General features: G+C 46.3%; 1 protein-coding gene across 1 annotated transcript; it reads left to right on the top strand.

Annotated features, from left to right (window-relative positions):
- The first annotated feature begins 10,099 nt into the window (after positions 1-10,099).
- LOC117588712 (OVARIAN TUMOR DOMAIN-containing deubiquitinating enzyme 10-like) lies at positions 10,100-10,534 on the top strand. The gene has a single exon (XM_034280161.1). The coding sequence runs from the start codon at positions 10,100-10,102 to the stop codon at positions 10,532-10,534; it is 435 nt and encodes a 144-aa protein (XP_034136052.1).
- Positions 10,535-18,696: the final 8,162 nt, after the last annotated feature.

Raw genomic sequence — 18,696 nt, forward strand, 5'->3', positions numbered from 1 at the left:
AGAGAGATTTCGCTCTCAAACTTGCTGGCAGAACTACTTCAAGAACTACCCAAGAATCTACAGACACCACAGACCACATTCTGCTCTTGCAACATATTTAACAGCAACAAAAGTCAACGATTTCCCCGATGTGTAGCCACTGAAGGCGGAGAACGTGCCTCACGGAGTCTGTACACAGAATGCACACACGCAGCGATTAGCAATAGTTCCGATATAATTTGATTTAAATCCATTGGGCAAGTGCTTGCTGATTGGAAAACGGAACAGTATGACTTCAAATGAAATTAACGACAAATACGTGTATGCCAAGGAGCACTGAGATTTGCCTTGACAAAGGGGAGACTTATGTTGAATGCATTCCAGTGATTGCCATTCGTGGTTGAACTGCCTATTTCGGCGGCTCATTCCAAGTCTCCCCTTAAATGGTCTCTCCTCCTGCGTGTGTCTGTCTCAGTTGGCATTCACAGCAAAGTGGGTGAAATGCTGCCAGCTGCCGGTCAACATTTCATTTCATTTCATTTCATTTTTCAATTTGATTTCTATTTTTTTGTGCATCGCTTTGTCGCTTTGTCGCTCACTGATTTATTAAAAAGATTTTTGCAAATATTTAATTGCATTTCGCCCCCGTGTGTTTTTCTTCTTTTTTTTTATAATTTTTGCAACGTTATTTATTATTCAAGATTTTGAGTTGAAAGCTTAATGTTTCGGCATTTATGTATTAATAATAATTATTTTTTAATTTTACCTTTTTAACTCTGTTTTTTGCTACCTCTGTGCTTTGTTTTTTCCTCTCTTGTCATTTTTTATTCGCTTTTCGGTTGCACTTTTATGTGCCCACCCCACTTCGCAAATTCCTTTGAACTAAATTGCTCTCTCTCTCTCTCTCTCTCTCTCACTCACGTGTCTGTATGTATGTGCGTGTGTGTCTGCCTAAATTGTAGTTGCAGTTGCAGTTGCCGCTGCTACTTCTGTGGCTGCTCTGATGCCAGCAGCATCATCATCAACATCATCATCGTCGTCGCGGCCGCTTGGCAACCCTGACCCAAATTTAACTCTCAAATTTCTGCGCGCTCTAGAATTTCTCTTCTGCTCTTTCCACTATTTTTTGTCGTTGCATTCCCTCTGCTGTTCCTCTCTTTTGGATACCCTTGCGAGCCTCCCACAACATCAGAATAAGAATTCCAATTTGGTTAGCTAAAAATGAACAGCAATCCATCGATTTCTGCAGCACTTTTCTCTGAGAAATTCTTTGATTTTACTTTGATTCAAATTTCAAGAATTTCGGGAAGACTTTGCCTTAAATAAAATTCGATGCATTTTAGTGTTAACTTTAATCAGCTTTAACGAATAAAACAAAAGCTCAGAGCTGCATTTTGATCACTTTTTGCACAAATTTGTCAGGCTAAAGGGCATACGAATATTCGACGATCTGCGCCGCTGTTGCTGTTTTTCGTGGGGCAACTCACACAGTCAGAGAACCCACACAGCCAGGCCCACATGTGTGTGTGTGTGAGTGTTAATTTAATATTTGTTTGTGCCAAAAAAAAAGAAAGTAAATTTAAATTTTTCAAGTTAGTTGCACTTTGTAAACCGTACGCGATGCGCACGGGATTTGTTTTGGCCCAAGGGGTGGCAGCGTGAAAGGCAGGAACCTGTGCAAAAGGAATTCCAGAGGAAATAAATCATAATTAATAAAACAAGGGCAGACAGAGACAGTGAGTGGCTAACACTGGGAACTGTTTTTGATTTTATATTTAATTATCTTTTGTGGATTTTGTTATGCCCAATTCGCGGGTTTGCCCATGCTGCCCTGCAAGCAGTTCAATCTGTCGTTGAGTTTACCGCAAGTAACGCAAGTAACTGCTCACAGCAGCAAGCAGTTCTGTGGCCAGCCTCAGCTAAGCCTGCCAGCTGTGTGTGTGTGCCATGTCCCTTGGCTGCCGTGGTGGACCGAGCCGGCCAGTGTCTGTGTGTGTTGGCTAAGGGCTCCTGTCAACTGGTATACGAAACCAATTTCCTTTTTATGGCAAATGAAATGAAAATTTGAAATGACCACAAAACCAGACAGACCAAAGCAGACGAGATAGAGCGTGATAGAGGGATAGAGAGAGAGAGAGAGAGAGAGAGAGAGAGCAAAATCAGGGTATGATGGTGTAGACAAGGCTTGGGGAATAGGGGAATTCCTGTTCAGGAAATGGCCACTCGGACATGATGCACCAATGTAAGGCAATGCCAACTAGGCGCACCCAAAAACATTTTCTTTGCAGTATTCAACAGTGAAAATGTGTATCCATAATAAATTGCAATCAAATGACTTAAAAGTATCTAGATTTTGGGGTTTTCCTTTGATTTTATTGTACCAAAGATTGATCTTTGTGGCTCATTTTCAGATATTTTAGACAGCGTGCCTAGAGTTCAGCGGAAAAGCGGCGTGTAGGTTGAATCGACAAGAGCAGTTAGTAGGCAGTCAAGCAGTGTGCAGGTAGCACGAGTGCTTCCACGCATTTGCTGCTGGCATTGGGCCATAAGTTGGCTGCAGCTCCAACAACGACGACAGCACATTAACGCTGAAAAGTAGCCAAGAGCAGCAGACACACACACACACACGAACAGTCAAAATAGCTGAATTAGCCATGCAGCAACCGAAGAGGAGCACGCGGTACACTGCTTGCTCCGCTTATGGCCACGAAGCAGCTGCTGCCGCTGCTGCTGCTGCTGCTGCTGCTCCTTTTACTCACTCACTCTTCCTGTTTCACTTTTTGGGGTCAACCAAGCAATCTACCCGCAGCGGCTTTGCGGTGGATTTATTTTATTGCCAAACAAACAAACAAAAAAACAAAGCAAAACAAAACAACACGAAAATAAAACAGACGCGCCATGCAAAAGCAGTAGTCAAGCAGTTGAAAGTACAGTGGCGGTTCATTTAAGTGGACAGCACAAAACCCTGAAAAGTAGATTTAGGATGTTGGGAATGTTGGGCGATGATGTGCGTGCTGTGTGGCAGCCACTGTCCATATTGGCATAGTCAAACAGCCCGACCCCGGATGCCCCACCAGCGCTGTTTGTGTGCCACTGCCTGCCGCCAAGTTGCCTTTTGTGTGTGGTTTTTGTGCTTTAATCCTTTCGCTTTTGGCTCTTTCTCTCTGTATCTGTCTGTCTCGGTGCCTGTCTCTGCCGCGCATCGCATAAAACGCGCATACATATGCGCATTTGATTTCATTTGATTTAATTTGATTGCCCTCCGCTTCACTGCTCTTCGTTGCCAAGAAATTGAGCAGCACTTGGCGCTCCTATGGCATCGAACCTCTTCCACTTTGTGTGGGAATTAATTTAATTTGATTTTTATTTATTTATGCCAAATGAAAACTTCCGTCCGTGTTTGTTTTGCTTTCTTCTCTCTTGTTTGCAGTCAGCCAATTTACAAATCCCAAGCAAAATAGCCAGAAAGAAATCTGGAAAATTAAATGAAATTGTGAGAATGTTCTCAATTAGTGAATCGCTTCAAGTTTCCTGCTAAGCAAATATATTTATGTGTGCAATTTACAAAGTCCCAAGTTCTGTCTGTCAGTCTGTCTGTTCGTTTGACAGTCAATCTGTTCAACTGCTGCCTCTCTCAGGATGTCCTGTGCGAGTCCTTTTCATATGGCCAGTCATGTAGCACGCATCATCATTTATCAAAGTGCGTGCGCGTCCAGCAATTCACAGGGACTGACAACAAGCCAAAAACCATCTAAAACAACAATCCTGCAGTGGCAGCAGCCCCTCAAAGTCGTCCCAGTCCCAGTCCCAGTCCCAGTCCTTGTCGTCGCTTCATTCACTTGGGCTTGCCCCTTCGTTTTGACTGTTTTGCTTTTTCTTGCTTTACTTTTACTTTTACTTTTATTTGATTGTTTGATTTTGCGTGTTGTTGCCTGTCGAGGCATGTATGTATTATGTATGTATTGTGTATGTAAATATGTAAATATGTACACGAAACACAACTGAAAATGAATCCTGCTTTTGGCAGGAATTTATGAATTTTAAAACACCGCTTGAACTGTGCTCCATGCATGTAATCATAATTTATAGACCGTGACACACAACACATATAAATGTACATAAATAAATGATAAGTAGATGTTAGACCAGCGGCAAAATGTGTCTTAAATGTCCCCTGTCAGCGCTTGAGTTGCACAAAAGACAGACCTTGTTGGGTGTGTAATTGTTTAAGCTGAAATGAATACAAATTTATATTCCTAAACATTGAAATGCAAATTTATGCATCAACATTGCAGGCCAAGAGCAGCATTTCCTTGGCTTCTACTTATCAGTTTTCTTACAGTCCTGAACCTCTGCCTCCCCTTCCGGCGACTCTCTGGCTCTGGCCCGTAATTATGTATGTTTCAATCAATATGAGCAGCCACACGGGGGCATACATAATGCACTCCTCGCCACTCCACTCATTCGTTGGTCAACGCGCACAACACCAAAACAGCCTCACACCTCACACCTTTTGACAGTGATTTATCAGCGGCTGTCAAAGTGGCTGCCGGCCACTTCAGTCAAGGTAAAAATGTAATAATTAGCCGCAGTGATGTGATGAGCAGCGAATATCCATGCGTATCCTGCCCCTCGATGACTCGATTTTGAGCTTGGCCCATCAGCAATTTGTCAAAGTTTTGCCTGAAAAATGAATGCTGCGCACAATAGCTGGTAGAGGGCAGGGGGCAGTGGGCAGTGGGCCATTGATCATGCTGTTTGCTAGCAAATTTGCTGCCTTCCCTGCCAAGCCAAAAAAGTGCGCAAAATGCACAAAAATGTGGCGAATATTTTGGTATCGGGAGCAGCCAGGGAACACAGCTTGAGGCTGCTGCCTGCAATCCCGCAAAAATTGATTTTAATTCAATTATGACTGCAGCCTGTGCGTAATTTATGCATTTGCTAGGAGGCAAGCACAAAAGTCCAGGCAGCCTGCTGCCTCGCCAAAAAGTGTTGCCTACTTCTGCGGGCGGGCTACTCTCGCCATTTTTTCGTGCTCTTGGCTGAAGTTTTAGCGGAATTAAGTTAATTAATTGGCACATCATTATCGTCACTTTTACACTTATTCTTCCTCTGCTTGTTCTGTTTTGTTTTTTGACTTTTTTGCGTGTGTTTTTTTGGGTTTTTTGTTGTGTTTGTTTGAAACCCCCTTTTGACCTTTCTAATTGCGGCTTAGACAGGCGGCAAAGAAAAAGGAAATGCCATTGCAAAAGTTTTGCCTGCTCTCCCTCTACCACCTTCCACCTTGCCACGAAAATATGTGTGCGTTGAAAGCTTCTGACAAGTCCAGTGCTGCGCTGCTTGCCCCGCTCTCTCCCAAGTTATTGTCAAGTTTTGGTCCCGTTTTTGTCTCACTTTCTCCCTCTCTCTCTCTGTCTTTCTCGCTAAGCTGCCACATTAGCAACTGAGGTGCAAAGTTTACGAGTGTCCTTTTCACTTCTTCTCTTTTTTTCATGTCTTCTTTTGCTTTAACCTGGAAATTACCCTAGATACCCTTTTGCAGCGGAGTCTGATCGGGCTCTGGAAATGAGCTCTGGAAATGACCAACTAAAAATCGTCAATCAATTAGTGTGTGTTGATTTTTGTTTGGCAATCATTAAGTATAATAATTAGTGGTAAATTATTTATTTCGAAATTTACATTTTGCTCCGAAATTGTTTCCTTGCATTCATTTTACGATCTTACACCAATGACGAATATTTTTCCTCATTTTGAGTGCCTTCTCCAGGGCATTTGGCGCTTCGATTCTGTCCATTTGGTTTTTGTTTTTTGTTTGTTGTTTTTTTTTGTGTTTTTTGTTTTGGCACTGCTTATGGCTGTTGTTTGTTTGTTGTTTTCTGGGTATATTTTATGTTTATTTGCTGCTGCTGCTGCTGCTGCTGCTTTTGCCCCTGATGCTGATGTGGATGCTGAGTGTAAGTGATGATGAGAAGCTCTCTCGCTGAAAGAAGTAGCTGAGTGGCGAGTCCCTCTCTCACTCTCTCTTGCTTACTCTCCTTGCTCGCCTGTCCCCGTTTCTGGCAATTTTTCATGTGCACTGGCCCATTTAAATTGACATTCATTGCATTTAGGCAATTAGACTAATTGACTTTTAACCAGTTCGCGGCACATGTGAACCAGTGCACAGTACCCCTGCCCACCTGCCCACCTGCTCCCGCTGCACTGGCCTCCTGCTTAACCATTCGTAAATGTTGCATGGCTGAACGACAGTGCCGCAACTGTGCACAAAATGAGGTTTTTGCAGGTAGAAGCTGCGGCAACTAATGAGGCATTTAGCTTATCGATATGTTGCATTGATAATCGACCATAATGAGCAGAAGCGATGGCAGATTAAACAGTTGGAAATTTAAGCATTTAGAGGGAGAGTGGATGGCATTTAAGCACCGCCAAAGAAGTGTTCACGAAGATGATCGACTGGGCATGGGGGTGGAAACAAAACCAAACTAGCGGGGGTCCGTGAGTCACGCTTGCAAGCTTAAGCGAAGGCCGCGCGCAAGCTGTGTGGATCGTGAGAGCGAGTGCAAGCTGTGTGGATCGTGAGAGCGAGTGCAAGCTGTGTGGATCGTGAGAGCGAGTGCAAGCTGTGTGGATCGTGAGAGCGAGTGCAAGCTGTGTGGATCGCGAGAGCGAGCGCCAACAGCACTGTGGATGGGTGCGCTAACAGCGTTAACAGCCAGGCTGTTAACGGGTAACGGAAACACGCTGTTACGCTGTGCTGTTAACAGTGCTGGCGCTGCTAGTCTGAACAAATAAATGTTAAACGTTTGTTCCTTGTTCTTGAATGTTTTTGATCTGATTGAAACAATGGCACAATCAATCGGCTGACTGCCTGCCACAAGACTGTTTACCTGTCACTTGAACTCCGTGCTGCTGCTGCTGCTGCTGCTGCTAGAGCCAAAAGGGGAGCAGGCAGCAATGGTGGATGACTGATGTTGCCGTACATGCGGTGGGTCCCAAGCTAAAACGAGATGCAGCAAGTCAGCTGCGCTTAGCGCTGCACTCACTCAAGGCAGATGGAACACAACCACGGGCATGGGGGTGGGGAAACGTGGTCACGAAACCCACTCCAGGCTCATTCATTCATTTGCTCAGCCAGCCATTCATTCATTTCCTTGATTATGTTTCTTATCAATGATAAATGAATACGAACGTGGCTACAACTCTCTCTCTCTGTCGTACTTGGGTGCCACTTGCCAGCCAGCCAGCCAGCACTCAAAATGCCAGCGCCAGCAGAGCGGGCGGTTCTATGTCTCTGTGTGTGTGTCTGTGTGTGTGTGTGTGTGTGTGGGAGTAAAGTTTTGGGTGTACTTTGGCTTGGCAGACACAGTTTTTCGTTCGAGTTTAGACCTTGGACTTACCTGTGGAAAATAAATTATTTAATGCCGATTTTTACTTTAAAAATATTTTTGGTTAAAATACATTAATATTTGTTATTAATCATTAGTTCTTATATTTATATCTCTGTTCTATTCGATATATGTTCTCCCTGCGATGTTCCCTTCCTATTGCACAAATCCCATCGTTCGCTGCAGCGAAAGGCCACAAGGGAAACCAGTTCTGAAGCGCCGATGAACCAATGAAACTGCTACTGACCCAAGCCACAGCACACCGCACTGCATCGAAGCAGGACCCGGACCCAGACCCAGACCCAGACCCAGACCCAGGCCGTGGCTGGGCAGCATCAGCATCAGGGCGGTGCGGTGTGGATCTCCGCCATCACTTGATTGCCACAACGACTTTCGAGCGAAAAGTTCTTTGTGGTTGAGCGTTGGACGAGGAGTGCATGGGGGCCAAAAATTCACGCTGGAAATCAGCTTCAAGTGGGTTTGGTCTGTGGGTCGGTTGGCCGGTTGGCCGGCAAATGTTCCAGCACTTTAGAAATAAAATTTTTAACAACTCGTCGAGGCGGCCGCTAAATGCGTCGACGTTTAAACTCCCCAAGGGCGGTGGGCTGGGGGTCAGGCACACCTGAGGTGCGGGTCGGACCTGACCTTCCGCTGCCAGGCACATTCCGAGGCAGAAACTTTGTGCACTGCAGATAAAATATGCAAAAAGGGAACGGACCAACCAACCATCATCATCAGCAGCAGCAGCAGCAGCAGGCACACATTGCAACATGTGGCAGGCGGCGGGAAGATGCCCCCGCAGCTTTTGATGTACCTTCTTAGGAATTAATAATGCCAAGAGCTGCAGGCAGGAGCCTCTGCCCCACTTACGGACTAACTGGCAATATTCTCACGTAATTATGTGACGCCTCCAAAGCCCTCGATAATAAGACGGAGAGGGGGGCAAAGGCAGAGGCATCGATTGTCCACTGCTTGCCTTTTGCACTGCTTGTCTCTGCCACTGCTTGCTGCATTATTTATGGCAACTGACGTTGAATAATTAGCCCGCCGCTTTTCCAGGCTTAAAACTGTCCGCGGCAACAGCAGCCCGCCCCTCCCCACTCTCCAATTTCTATCAATTCTGATATATGAGTAGTCAATGGAGGCCATCAATATTTTAACGGCGGCTAATGACTGCTGCTGGGTGGCTAAAGGGTGCAGCAGGGACAAGCCAGGACAGGGCCAGAGAGCGCTCTAATGAGCAGCAGAAATTGTGTAACTCAGCTGGGAAACTCTGCAACTTCCTGGCCTAATCCTGGATCGGCGGCGGATCAATTGGAGCGGAGCCAGAGAAGCGTCACCCAAGTGGCCGGGCTCCAGGCACAATCTGCTCGTCTGCTCGTCTGCTCGTCATACTCAAAGCCAACATGCTGGCCGCACCTGCGGGTGTGTCATAACTTTGTCGAGTGCCACTCAACACACACTGAGACGAGGAGAAGCCAGCAGCCAGCAGCCAGCAGCCAGGCACCAACCAAAGTGAAATCAAAGCAGCAAAAGTACAAATTCGCGCCCATTTCAAAAAGGAAAAAATGAAAACAGAAACATAAAAAAAAAGGTACAGCCGCTCAGCCAGAGAGGTGGAGCCGCTCCTAGAGGTAGGTGGTTGGACTGGGTGGTTGAGCACCTCCTAGAGGTGGGTTCACAGCTGGCAGCCAACTGAGCAAAGTGCGACCCACCGGGGCCATGTCATGCGGAGCAGCAGCAATCACGAGCACGGGGCAACGTGTCAGTACAAAAGCAGCTGGGAAATTGTTGGAAAAGGTGGCAGCAGCAGAAATAAAAGCTCGAGAGGGCAGATGCTAGTGGCAGGCTCATGTCTACAAATATTTGTGGGTTTATCTTTAAGATTTATTGAAAGAAACAATGACAAATGATGTGGGGAAAGGTGTAGAAATAATTAAGGATTAAAGCAAAGAATAAATAATAAATATCAAATAATAATTCATTTGGTGGCAGCAACGTACCTCTGACCTGACTTCAAGTGGGAAGACATCGAGAGACATGTGAGAATATTTCACAACTGTACTTTCTCGCTGCTGCTATTCGTGCCATGAAATAAAGCAAATAAATCAAACGCCATTCAATTTAAGTTCGAAGTCCAACGAGGCACATCTAAAGTAGCTGGAGACAGCACGGACAGCTGGCACCCGAAAATCAGGCCGCAAAAATGCGTGACACATGCGTCGTATGCGTAATCTGAACTCTGTGCAGCTGATGGAAGGCGAAGGTGAAGGTGTCTGCCTGAAGTCTGAAAAATGTTTTTCCGTTCCCTTTGAGACCTGTGTCAATTTGTTTGCCGTCTGCCCCTTAGATGACAATTGAAGGGAGCGAGAGGCGCGAGTCGAGTGGAGCGAGTAGCCAGTAGCAGCGAGTAGGTGTGCACGTGCCGCCACGTGCTTTCGCTTCCATATTCTTCTCAATGGCCTCAATTTACATTTCACTGGCCTTTAAGCTGCCAAACAAACGGAATTCGTTCCTGTTTACTTTGCCATCAGGCGGCGGCAATTGATTTAACAGCGTCTGGCATTTAAGGCTCCCACGAAGAAGATATTTTGTTTGGCTAAAGGGAAGGAGGGAGAGCCGAAAGATGAAAACATTTACTAAGCATTACTTGTGATCAAGTAGGACTGGAGTTTCCAGTGTAGAAAGTTGAAGTTTCAGTTGTCCAAACAGGTGTTTCTACTTTTTGTTGGAACATGAAGAGGGAAGTGCTGAAAATTCAGGGACTACTCGTGCCCCACCATGTGGTGCCCATTAAGGGCGATGGCTCCTGCCTGTTTCGTGCGCTCTCCTTTCTGATCTTCAACTCGCAGAAGCAAGCACCGCTGGTGCGTCGGCAGATTGTTCAGCTGGTGGCCAGCGATTGGCACTCATTTGGCATACTATCGCACGATGCAAACGGCGATAACTATCGCAGCTCAGCTGACTATCTGGAGGAGATGTCGCAGCCATACTGCTATGGCGGCTACTGTGAACTGAAGGCCGCCGCGCGCATTTATAACTACCGCTTTGAGGTCTTTCGCTCCGGCGAGCTGTACGCGGATGCCGGCAACCATGGTCGAGCCGTGCGACGTTTGAGATTCACTCGAGATTTATCCTGCGGCCACTTCGATGCCTACGTGCCAGCGTAGAGCTGGACCAACTGTACACTGAAACACACACTCACACGGCACACACTTGTCAGAAGCTTCCCCAGGCACATCAACGGCACAGCAAAGAAAAAAAAAGAAAAACTGAGAGAAAAACCCGGAAGTGCTTGGTTGGGCTTTTCTTTTCACAGTCTTACCGCATTTCGTGATTGAGAGAGACTGAGAATTGGGCCCTAATTTTCGTTGTGTTGTTGGGTTAAATTTAAAAATTAAAATTATATTTGGAGAGTCCACAACTTGAGAGCTCGACGGGAGCAGCAGCAGTAAAGGTATTGCTGATGGGTTTTCCATTCTTTCAGCTCCTTCCTTCCAACCGAACAGCAGGGAGTCAGCTGTCGATAACTATGACACTTGCGTCTAGCCCGATGGTTGGTACATGAAAAGGTTATTAGCAAATCCAGTTCAGCCAAGAAAGGAACCAAAAAAACGTATCTACTGTGCCACATGTCCATTGAACTTGGTTGCATGTCCCGCAAGTGGCTGCTGTTGCCCATTTTTGTTGGATCTTGGGATGTGGGGCTAGCAGGAGGGCAAGTGTGAGGGTACTTATCGGGCAACACAGCTGGTCATGTATGAAAAATGTTGAGGTAAGTGCTGGGGGATTGAGACTGGATTGGAGCGGCAGTATTTGGAGGATGCTAAGCTTAGTTGTGTATTTTTGTGGATCTTGAGTACAACTCAGAATGCATTCTCGAACTTAGCTCTTCTGATTTTGTTGTCTTTTGTTCTTTGTTTATTGCTGAATACACGTCGAAGCATTTGTTAATGTCAGCGTATCGAAGTCGTTAATCAAAATCACCTTGATCGATAAATGTTCAACAGGTCTGCCACCTGCCATCGCTTCTCCTTGACTCCTCCTTTTGTCGTGGCTTTGATTAAGCACAGCAGCGGCAAAACTTTTGTTGCCAGTGGACGGATGGCTGCTCTCCCGTGTAATTTTTGTCAGTTTTAATGTCAGTTCACCATGCCATCAGTGCCCTTAGAGCAAACTTTCCCTTCGATTTGAGTTTTTGTTTTTTATACCCTGGGCAGAATGAACAAAATATAATTGCGAGTGGCTGACTATTCCGCCGACTGCTCGCCCTCTCTCTCTCTCTCGCTCAGTGTGACTGGCCCTTAGACTGCGCCATGAAGAAACTATATAAGGAGGTCTCGTCGGCAAAAATTAGGCAAACGTGCGCGTGAAAAGTGCGAGTGAAAGGGCTCTTGCTGTAAGTGTGAGTGTGCTGATTAATCATTTGAAGGCAATGTGAAAAAACATAATAATTGTTTCATCATTTAATTATAGTTACTCCTTATAGTTACGTCATGGACTGCACTAGCTGGTTAGCTGGCAGCGCTGTTAGCAGCACAAAGCAACAACATGCTGCCGCTCTTCGCTAAAAATAGCATGTAGCCGCTCTCGGCTCTCAACTGCGCTCTCCCGATCGACACGGGCTTGTAAGCTAGATTTAATCTCGTTCCACCCCCAAACTCTAACCGCCGCCTCAACGAAAAAGAGTGCAAGCGACAACGGGAGCAGCCACCAAAGAGAGAGCAAACAAACGGTGAAGCATAAAAACAGTTAGAGTATCGGTCACTGGATTAGTCACCTACATATGTATGTACATGTGTACATATATGCATGAATGCATGCACGTCATGTGTGTACATAGAAGCCAAGCTGCTGTTGTCACTGATCGAGGAGTAACTGCGAAAAAGATTTCGTCAGAGAGCGTACGAAAAAATGAGACGGGAGCGTAAGCGTGCGAAAAAGTTCAATTCGAATTAATGATGTTTGTTGTTGCCTCGCAGATAGAACAAAAGGGAAAGAACAGGGTTGGCATACCGAGTGCATGTAAGCAGGTAGCAGGTCGCTGCAGTTGGGTACGCAGGGAGAGAGCGTGAGAGAGAGTAGGAAGGTGACATTCAGAGAGCCAGCAAGACCAGCTGGTAGGAGTAAGTGAGACAGGCACAGAAAGACTGAGTGACAGCAGTGAGAGGAGCTTCTGCCGTACACTTATTTTATGCTTCCCCGACTCTCTGCAGCCACGCACAATCAATATCTTAAACGCTTTTCCTTGAGCCATTAGCTTTTCATTAGCAACTTTTATGCGTGTCGATTTTCGGTGGGATTTTAATTAGTGCCAAGCCACCAGCAAGAAGCGTTCGATTTTCAATGTTTCTTTTTTATGGCACGCAACTGATAAAAAAAAAAATATTTTGAATTTTTTGAGTTTGTGTTGTCTTTTTTTTGTGGGCGTTTATGGTCCCCCGGTGCCATGAGTGTTTACAAAATCACTTTACGATCCAAATTTGATGCGGTGTACTAATGACAGCTGCAGATAGCGCACAGTGGGCACAGTTGGCATGAAAAGTGGCTGGCCTGAAGCTGGCCCATTTGTGTCTTATGCTGTACACATTTTGCAGCCCACTGTTTGGGCACTCGTTTAATGGCTGGGCGGGCGATTATTTATGTGAGCGCCACCTGAGCCCCGGCCCAATGGCTTCCGTTTAACATTCTGATGGGATCATTATTTCTGTTTTTCTTTTTCTTTATCTTTATCTTTATCTTTATCCTTTTTTTCTTACATCCTTTGGTAGTCTTTTAATTAACCAAAGCTTTTGGGTGTGTGTGGAGGAGGCAAAAAGGGGAAGCCGTGCGGCAGAAGCAGCTCAACGTGCAGCACACGGAGGCAAGCTTAAAACTGGAAACTCAATTAGGTTGCATGCGAGGAGCTCGTCGTTGCCTTGTCAAATACGTGGCATGAAGTTGTCGGCAAAGGGGGCCAGCAGCGGCAAAATCACAGCGACAACAGAAAGTACAAGGGAAGTACAACAATTACACGAGGCAGCAGCAAGGGGAAGGGGAAGCGACAACACTAAATACCCAGCAAGTGGAAAGTACAAAACGGAAACGGAAATGACACACATACTCGTGTACTCGTCTCGTACTCGTACTCGGAGAGAGCCAGCGAGTAGCGCTAAAGTTGTGGGGCGGGGAATTTGTGTGACGCCGCTTGTAATTCATAGAAATAGCCTCCAATACATGGTACGTCCTACCAGCCCCTACAGTCTGCGACCGTGTCAGCATTTTTAACTCTCATGTGTTAAAAACGAGATCCGGGCAAAGAAAAACGAGACCGGGACACGCCGGGGCCAAACATCAGCCAAGCTCTCGTTCCTCCTCTCTGCCTTTTGTTGCTTTCTTTCCTTTATCTGGTTCCTGCTACAAGCTGGCCAGCGAGAGCGCAGGGCGCTTCAATTCAATTCAACCGCGCCAAGTTCATTGTTTATTTTTCATTTAATTTTACACTATTTTTTCCTCCTTTTTGTTTTGTTTTTTGTAACAGCTCATCTCAGAGAGCGTGTCCAGTTTGTGCCATTCTGGACACCCTGGAACGACTAGCACACAAGCAAGACAGCAAAGGGATACAGATCGAAAGATATAATCAGCTGATTTACCACAAGATGAGGGAATGCATCTCCCTCACTTGTCATCTAACATTTTGGTGTCCACTTCTGATACTCTCTCGCATTGTTCTCAGATCTCCAAACACAACACACCGATGAAGCATAATGCCAACGAATGGTTTTAGCTATCAGGTTAACAATCGAATAATTTTTAATTTGTTTCCCGTACTTACATGTGAACTGAGTGCCCGGTATTAAAGTGTCGAGGCACGTGTGCCGCAGCCTCAAACGTAGCGACTGGCATTTCCTTTTCTTTTTTTTTTCATCTGGCTCGTCGGCAAAATTCAATTATGGAAAAGGAACGAGACGAAACGAAACGAAACGAAATGGAACGTACCGGAATGGACGTACGTCCGTGTACGCGACTGTTTGGAGCGATGTCACTTGGTGGGCGTAGCCTGGTTTGGGCTTCGGGTTGGGGCCTCGGGTCTGGGGCCTGGGGTCTGGGGTTCAGCTGAAGAAGCGCAAATTTTCGGCGCGTAAATGACAAAAGTTTTGTAGCACTCGAATGTTGATCTTTAGTCGGGTCAGGGGAGTGCCAGGGGTGTGGCAGCCTAGAACACACGGTAAACGGGGCAACATCGTTAGCTGGCTGACAGCACAGTGGCGGAGGGGTGCATGAGTGGGCGATGGTGCAAGCTGGGGAGAGTGGACTGTAAGTGGCATCCTTGAAAGTTGCGGCGAGGCGCCGCACGCAATTTGCTGCAACAACAACAGCAGCAGCAGCCCCACGGCCTCGCACACACACACACACACACACAAAGAGAATCAAAACAAAGGTCATTAGAGGGAGAGCGAGAGGGAGATGGGAAGTCCAAGCTTCTGTTGAGTGTTGGGAAATCTTCGACTGTCACGCCCACACACATCCCTAGCCAGTGGACTCGAGTCTGAGGCTGAGGCTGACAGCAGTTCAGCTGAAGTCGAGTCGAGTCGAATCGAGTCTAGTCCAGGTCGCAGTCCCACAAAAACGATGCCAAATTGTGATAAAGAACCATTGAAAATTGGAGTGTTTTGAGACTTGAATTTGCCTCCGAAATGCTGCATGAGAATGTCACAAAAAATGGTGTCCAATGGGAATTTGATGAAAGTTAATCATTTGCTTCATTCTGGATGAGCCTTTAAAGCAGCCTTAAACCGCTTTAAGCGCTCCTGCATGCTGCAATCTTTTTTAATAACAAAATTCATTTTAATACCCGAGGCCACATCATGCCCCATGCCACATACTTGGGCACTTATTGCAATAAACATGTCGCTCATCATTGGGCCATTAAGCATACAAAGTGAGGCAAAATCATTCAGACCTTTTGGCCTTTATGGCCACAAACAACAGCCAACAGCCACGGCCAACTCAACTCTTCACAAGCGCCCGTCACAGTCCTCGTGGCAGAATTTTGCGCCTCAATTAATTAAAATGTTTTGTTTTAAATGCTTGCCGCCCCGCCCTCATCCTGCAGTCGGTTTTGGGTGTGTAAAACGCTGATTGATATTTCCCGGTTAATAACTAAGGGTTCGGCACCTGTCTGTGCGGATATTCTGGCTTGGCTTCAAGGTCGCGCAATAAAACTTAAGTCCATCCATCAATTATATACTGCCAGGCGACGGCGAACGCTGACAAGGATGAGCCAAGGATATGCTTACAGCTACAGCTACCTCTTTGTGTTACTTCCTTTCACTTCCTTTCACTCAGTCATGTTGACAGGCAGCACAGCAAAGAGAGCAGCGATGCGACCAGGGGAACACCCTCTGGCTGACAAAATTTCAAGCGGCGCTGTGGTAATATTTGTGTGATTTTGAGAGCATCAAAATATGCCCAAATTCGCACACCTTTGGCACACTTTTTGGGCACATAATAAACTGCTTTATTCCACGTCGAAAGGAACACCAAAGGAGAAGGAACGACAACGACAACGACTCAATTAGTCGAAAGACGAGGCGCTGTATTTGCATAACATTTGAGGCAAGTTTTATTTTAATTCAATTGTAGACGACTTTTCGCTGGCTATGAACTGATTCCCTGTGCTTCGCTCTTTGCCTTTACGCTTATCTGGAAACAATATGGCCTTGTGCCTCGTTAGACAGAGAGGGACAGGCACGCACAGAAGGGACAACGGACAACGGACAAGGGACAACGGACAAGGGACAACGGGGACTGTCGCTCGTACACATAAATAATAATTTTGCGAGGCAACCGCACAAAGGGCCAGCAGCTTCCTCTGTTGTGTGTGTCCTGGCTGTGTCCTGGCTGTGTGCAGATGAAGCTCCAGCTGCTTGGCAGCACTTTTAATGATCCCTAATAGTCGTCGGTCAATCATTTTGTTGGCATTCACCTGGCTCCTTCACGGTTTATTTGCAGCAGTCAAACTCCACTTTTCGTGGCTCAATTATGCTTCGCCTTTGCCGCATTTCATATGTTGATTAATTTTCTTTAATTGAGCATTTTGCAGCGATGTGCGGCAGAAATGAGGTCACAGTACTGGCTGCCCATACACATTGTCAATCATCGTTAGTTTTGTAATTTGCACATGAGTCTCCTCATTTGCCATTTGCCATTTGCCATTTACTTTTTCCAGCACGCATTGTCCCTTTTCCTGGCACTCGTTTTGTGTGTGTGTGTGTGAGAGCCGGAAGAAAGCACCCGAATACCGACCAAGATAATGCAAGAGCCCCACAAAACGCAAACAAAAAGCATCAATTTGCATGTATGGCAACCGCATGCAGTCCCTGCCCCATGCCCCATGTTCCATCTGTGTGTGTGTGTGGTGCTCCTTCTTTAATCCGAATTTGGATAACGACACCGAAACTGAAACTGAATCTGCACTCTTTCTGGGGTGCGGTGTGGGTTGGTACAACATAATTCAATTTGCCATCAAGTCGAGCAAGCCATTTGCATTAATGCCCTGCACATGTGCAAAACTCCACGCGGAGTGGACGCTCAACATTTACTTAATGCGCGATAAGTGGCAGTTCATTATTATTAAATATTTCCTTTTGTTGGCCTGGCCGTCTGCTTGGGCTGCAACTCAGCTGCTGCTTTGATCATTTAGGCCTCAACTTTAGTGCCGCACTTCACACTGGCACACTGGCACACTGGCACACTGGCTCAACGCACAACAAGCAAGCGGCGTGCAAGCAAATTGGCTCAAAACGGCATGCAAATGCGACACACGACACACGGTGCGCATGCCAGGGACATTTTAACAGCAGTTCGGGAAATTCAAGTGCCGCAGCAGCGCTAACAGCAGCAGCAGCAGCAGCAATGTTAACAGCAGCGCTAACAGCAGCAGCAGCAGCAGCTATGTTAACAGCAGCCACCAGCCAACAGTCGCAGCATCAAAGGCAGGCAACAACAGCCATCGGCAGCAACATTCGGCATTCGGCATTCGGCATCATCATTCGGCATACGGCATTGGCATCAGCATCCTTGGCAGCACAAAACATTTCCAAACAGTATGAAACAGGACTCAGCGCTGACGGCACGCGTTTCGCTTTTGAGAGAGAGAGTCAAAAAACCAAAAAGCTAGCAGCCAAAACAGCACACAAAAAACGCGAAAAAGTCGCTACTGAAGACGTCGTCGTGGTCGTTGTTGTCGTCGTCGTCGTCGTCGTCGAAGTCTCGTTGTTTTCTTTTTTTTTTTATTGTTTTTGTGTTGCCAAAACCGCCTCCACACGTCGCTCGCTCGCTCGCGCTGCTGTGTCTCCCAGTGTCTGACTCTGACTCTGTGTCTGACTGTGTCTCTGTGTGTGAGTGCCTGTGTGTGTGTGCATGTGTGTGTGTTGTGTCTGTTGTGCCCTGTGGTGTGTGTTGGAGTCGCTCATGTGACTGCCTCAGCTGGCTGCTGACTGCTGGCTGCTGGCTGCGTAGGTTCTTCTCCTCTTTTTTTTTTAAAGTGGGTTTCGAAATTTTATTATTTTCAACAGCAATTTGTGAGCTTTATTATTTTGATAGTCTCCCAACGCTCACAGGGGTTTGGACTGGCCAGGCTGCAGCTAAAAAGTGTTGGAGTTTTTTTCGGCTTAAACTTTATCGTTGAGACGAAAAAGGAAGGAGCAGCAAACAGAACGCGTTGGAAACGCGCACAAATCGCGCACAAAACGCTTACATAAGTCGCTGCCTGAGCATGTTCTTGTGGGTGTGTGTGTGTGTGTGTGTGTGGGTGTGTGTGGGTGTGTTTGGCTATGTGTGACTGTGTGTTGGTGTTGTTTACGCTTCCAGAAAATTACCTAACAACATTCTTAACAAAAGTAACGACGAAAAAATCATTTCTTTGCGCCCAAAGTTATGCTACGATAAATGACAAAAGGGAGAAACCCGCGCGCGGGCCCAACAGCTGAAGGCTGTCAGGGACACGGCTGCTGCTGCTGCTGCTGCTTCTGCTGGATGTCCTTGTTGTTGCCATTGCAGTTGCAGCTGCAGGAGCTTGTGGTAGCAGACAGTAGCCAACATTTAAGTCTGAATTGTGCGCGCGTTTTCTTGGCATTACAAACAAAAAAAAAAAACCCAAGAGAAAAACTAGACTAGAAAAAGGAAGAAGGAAAGAAGAGAGAAGACGAGTCGCAAGAAGAAAAATGCCAAAAATTGTTACACGGTCATTTTGCGGAGGTCGCGCACCACACCAGCCATTTCCACGGGGATGCTGCGGGCGAAAATTACTTCGAAATCAATTGATACGGGCGAAAATGTTTCGTAATAG

This window comes from Drosophila guanche, unplaced genomic scaffold (genome assembly GCF_900245975.1).
Source record: "Drosophila guanche unplaced genomic scaffold, DGUA_6, whole genome shotgun sequence".
NCBI classification, from domain to species: Eukaryota; Metazoa; Arthropoda; class Insecta; order Diptera; family Drosophilidae; genus Drosophila; species Drosophila guanche.

Coding starts and splice junctions, on each gene's coding strand:
- LOC117588712 (XM_034280161.1), top strand. CDS start 10,100: ATGAAGAGGGAAGTGCTGAAAATTCAGGGACTACTCGTGCCCCACCAT.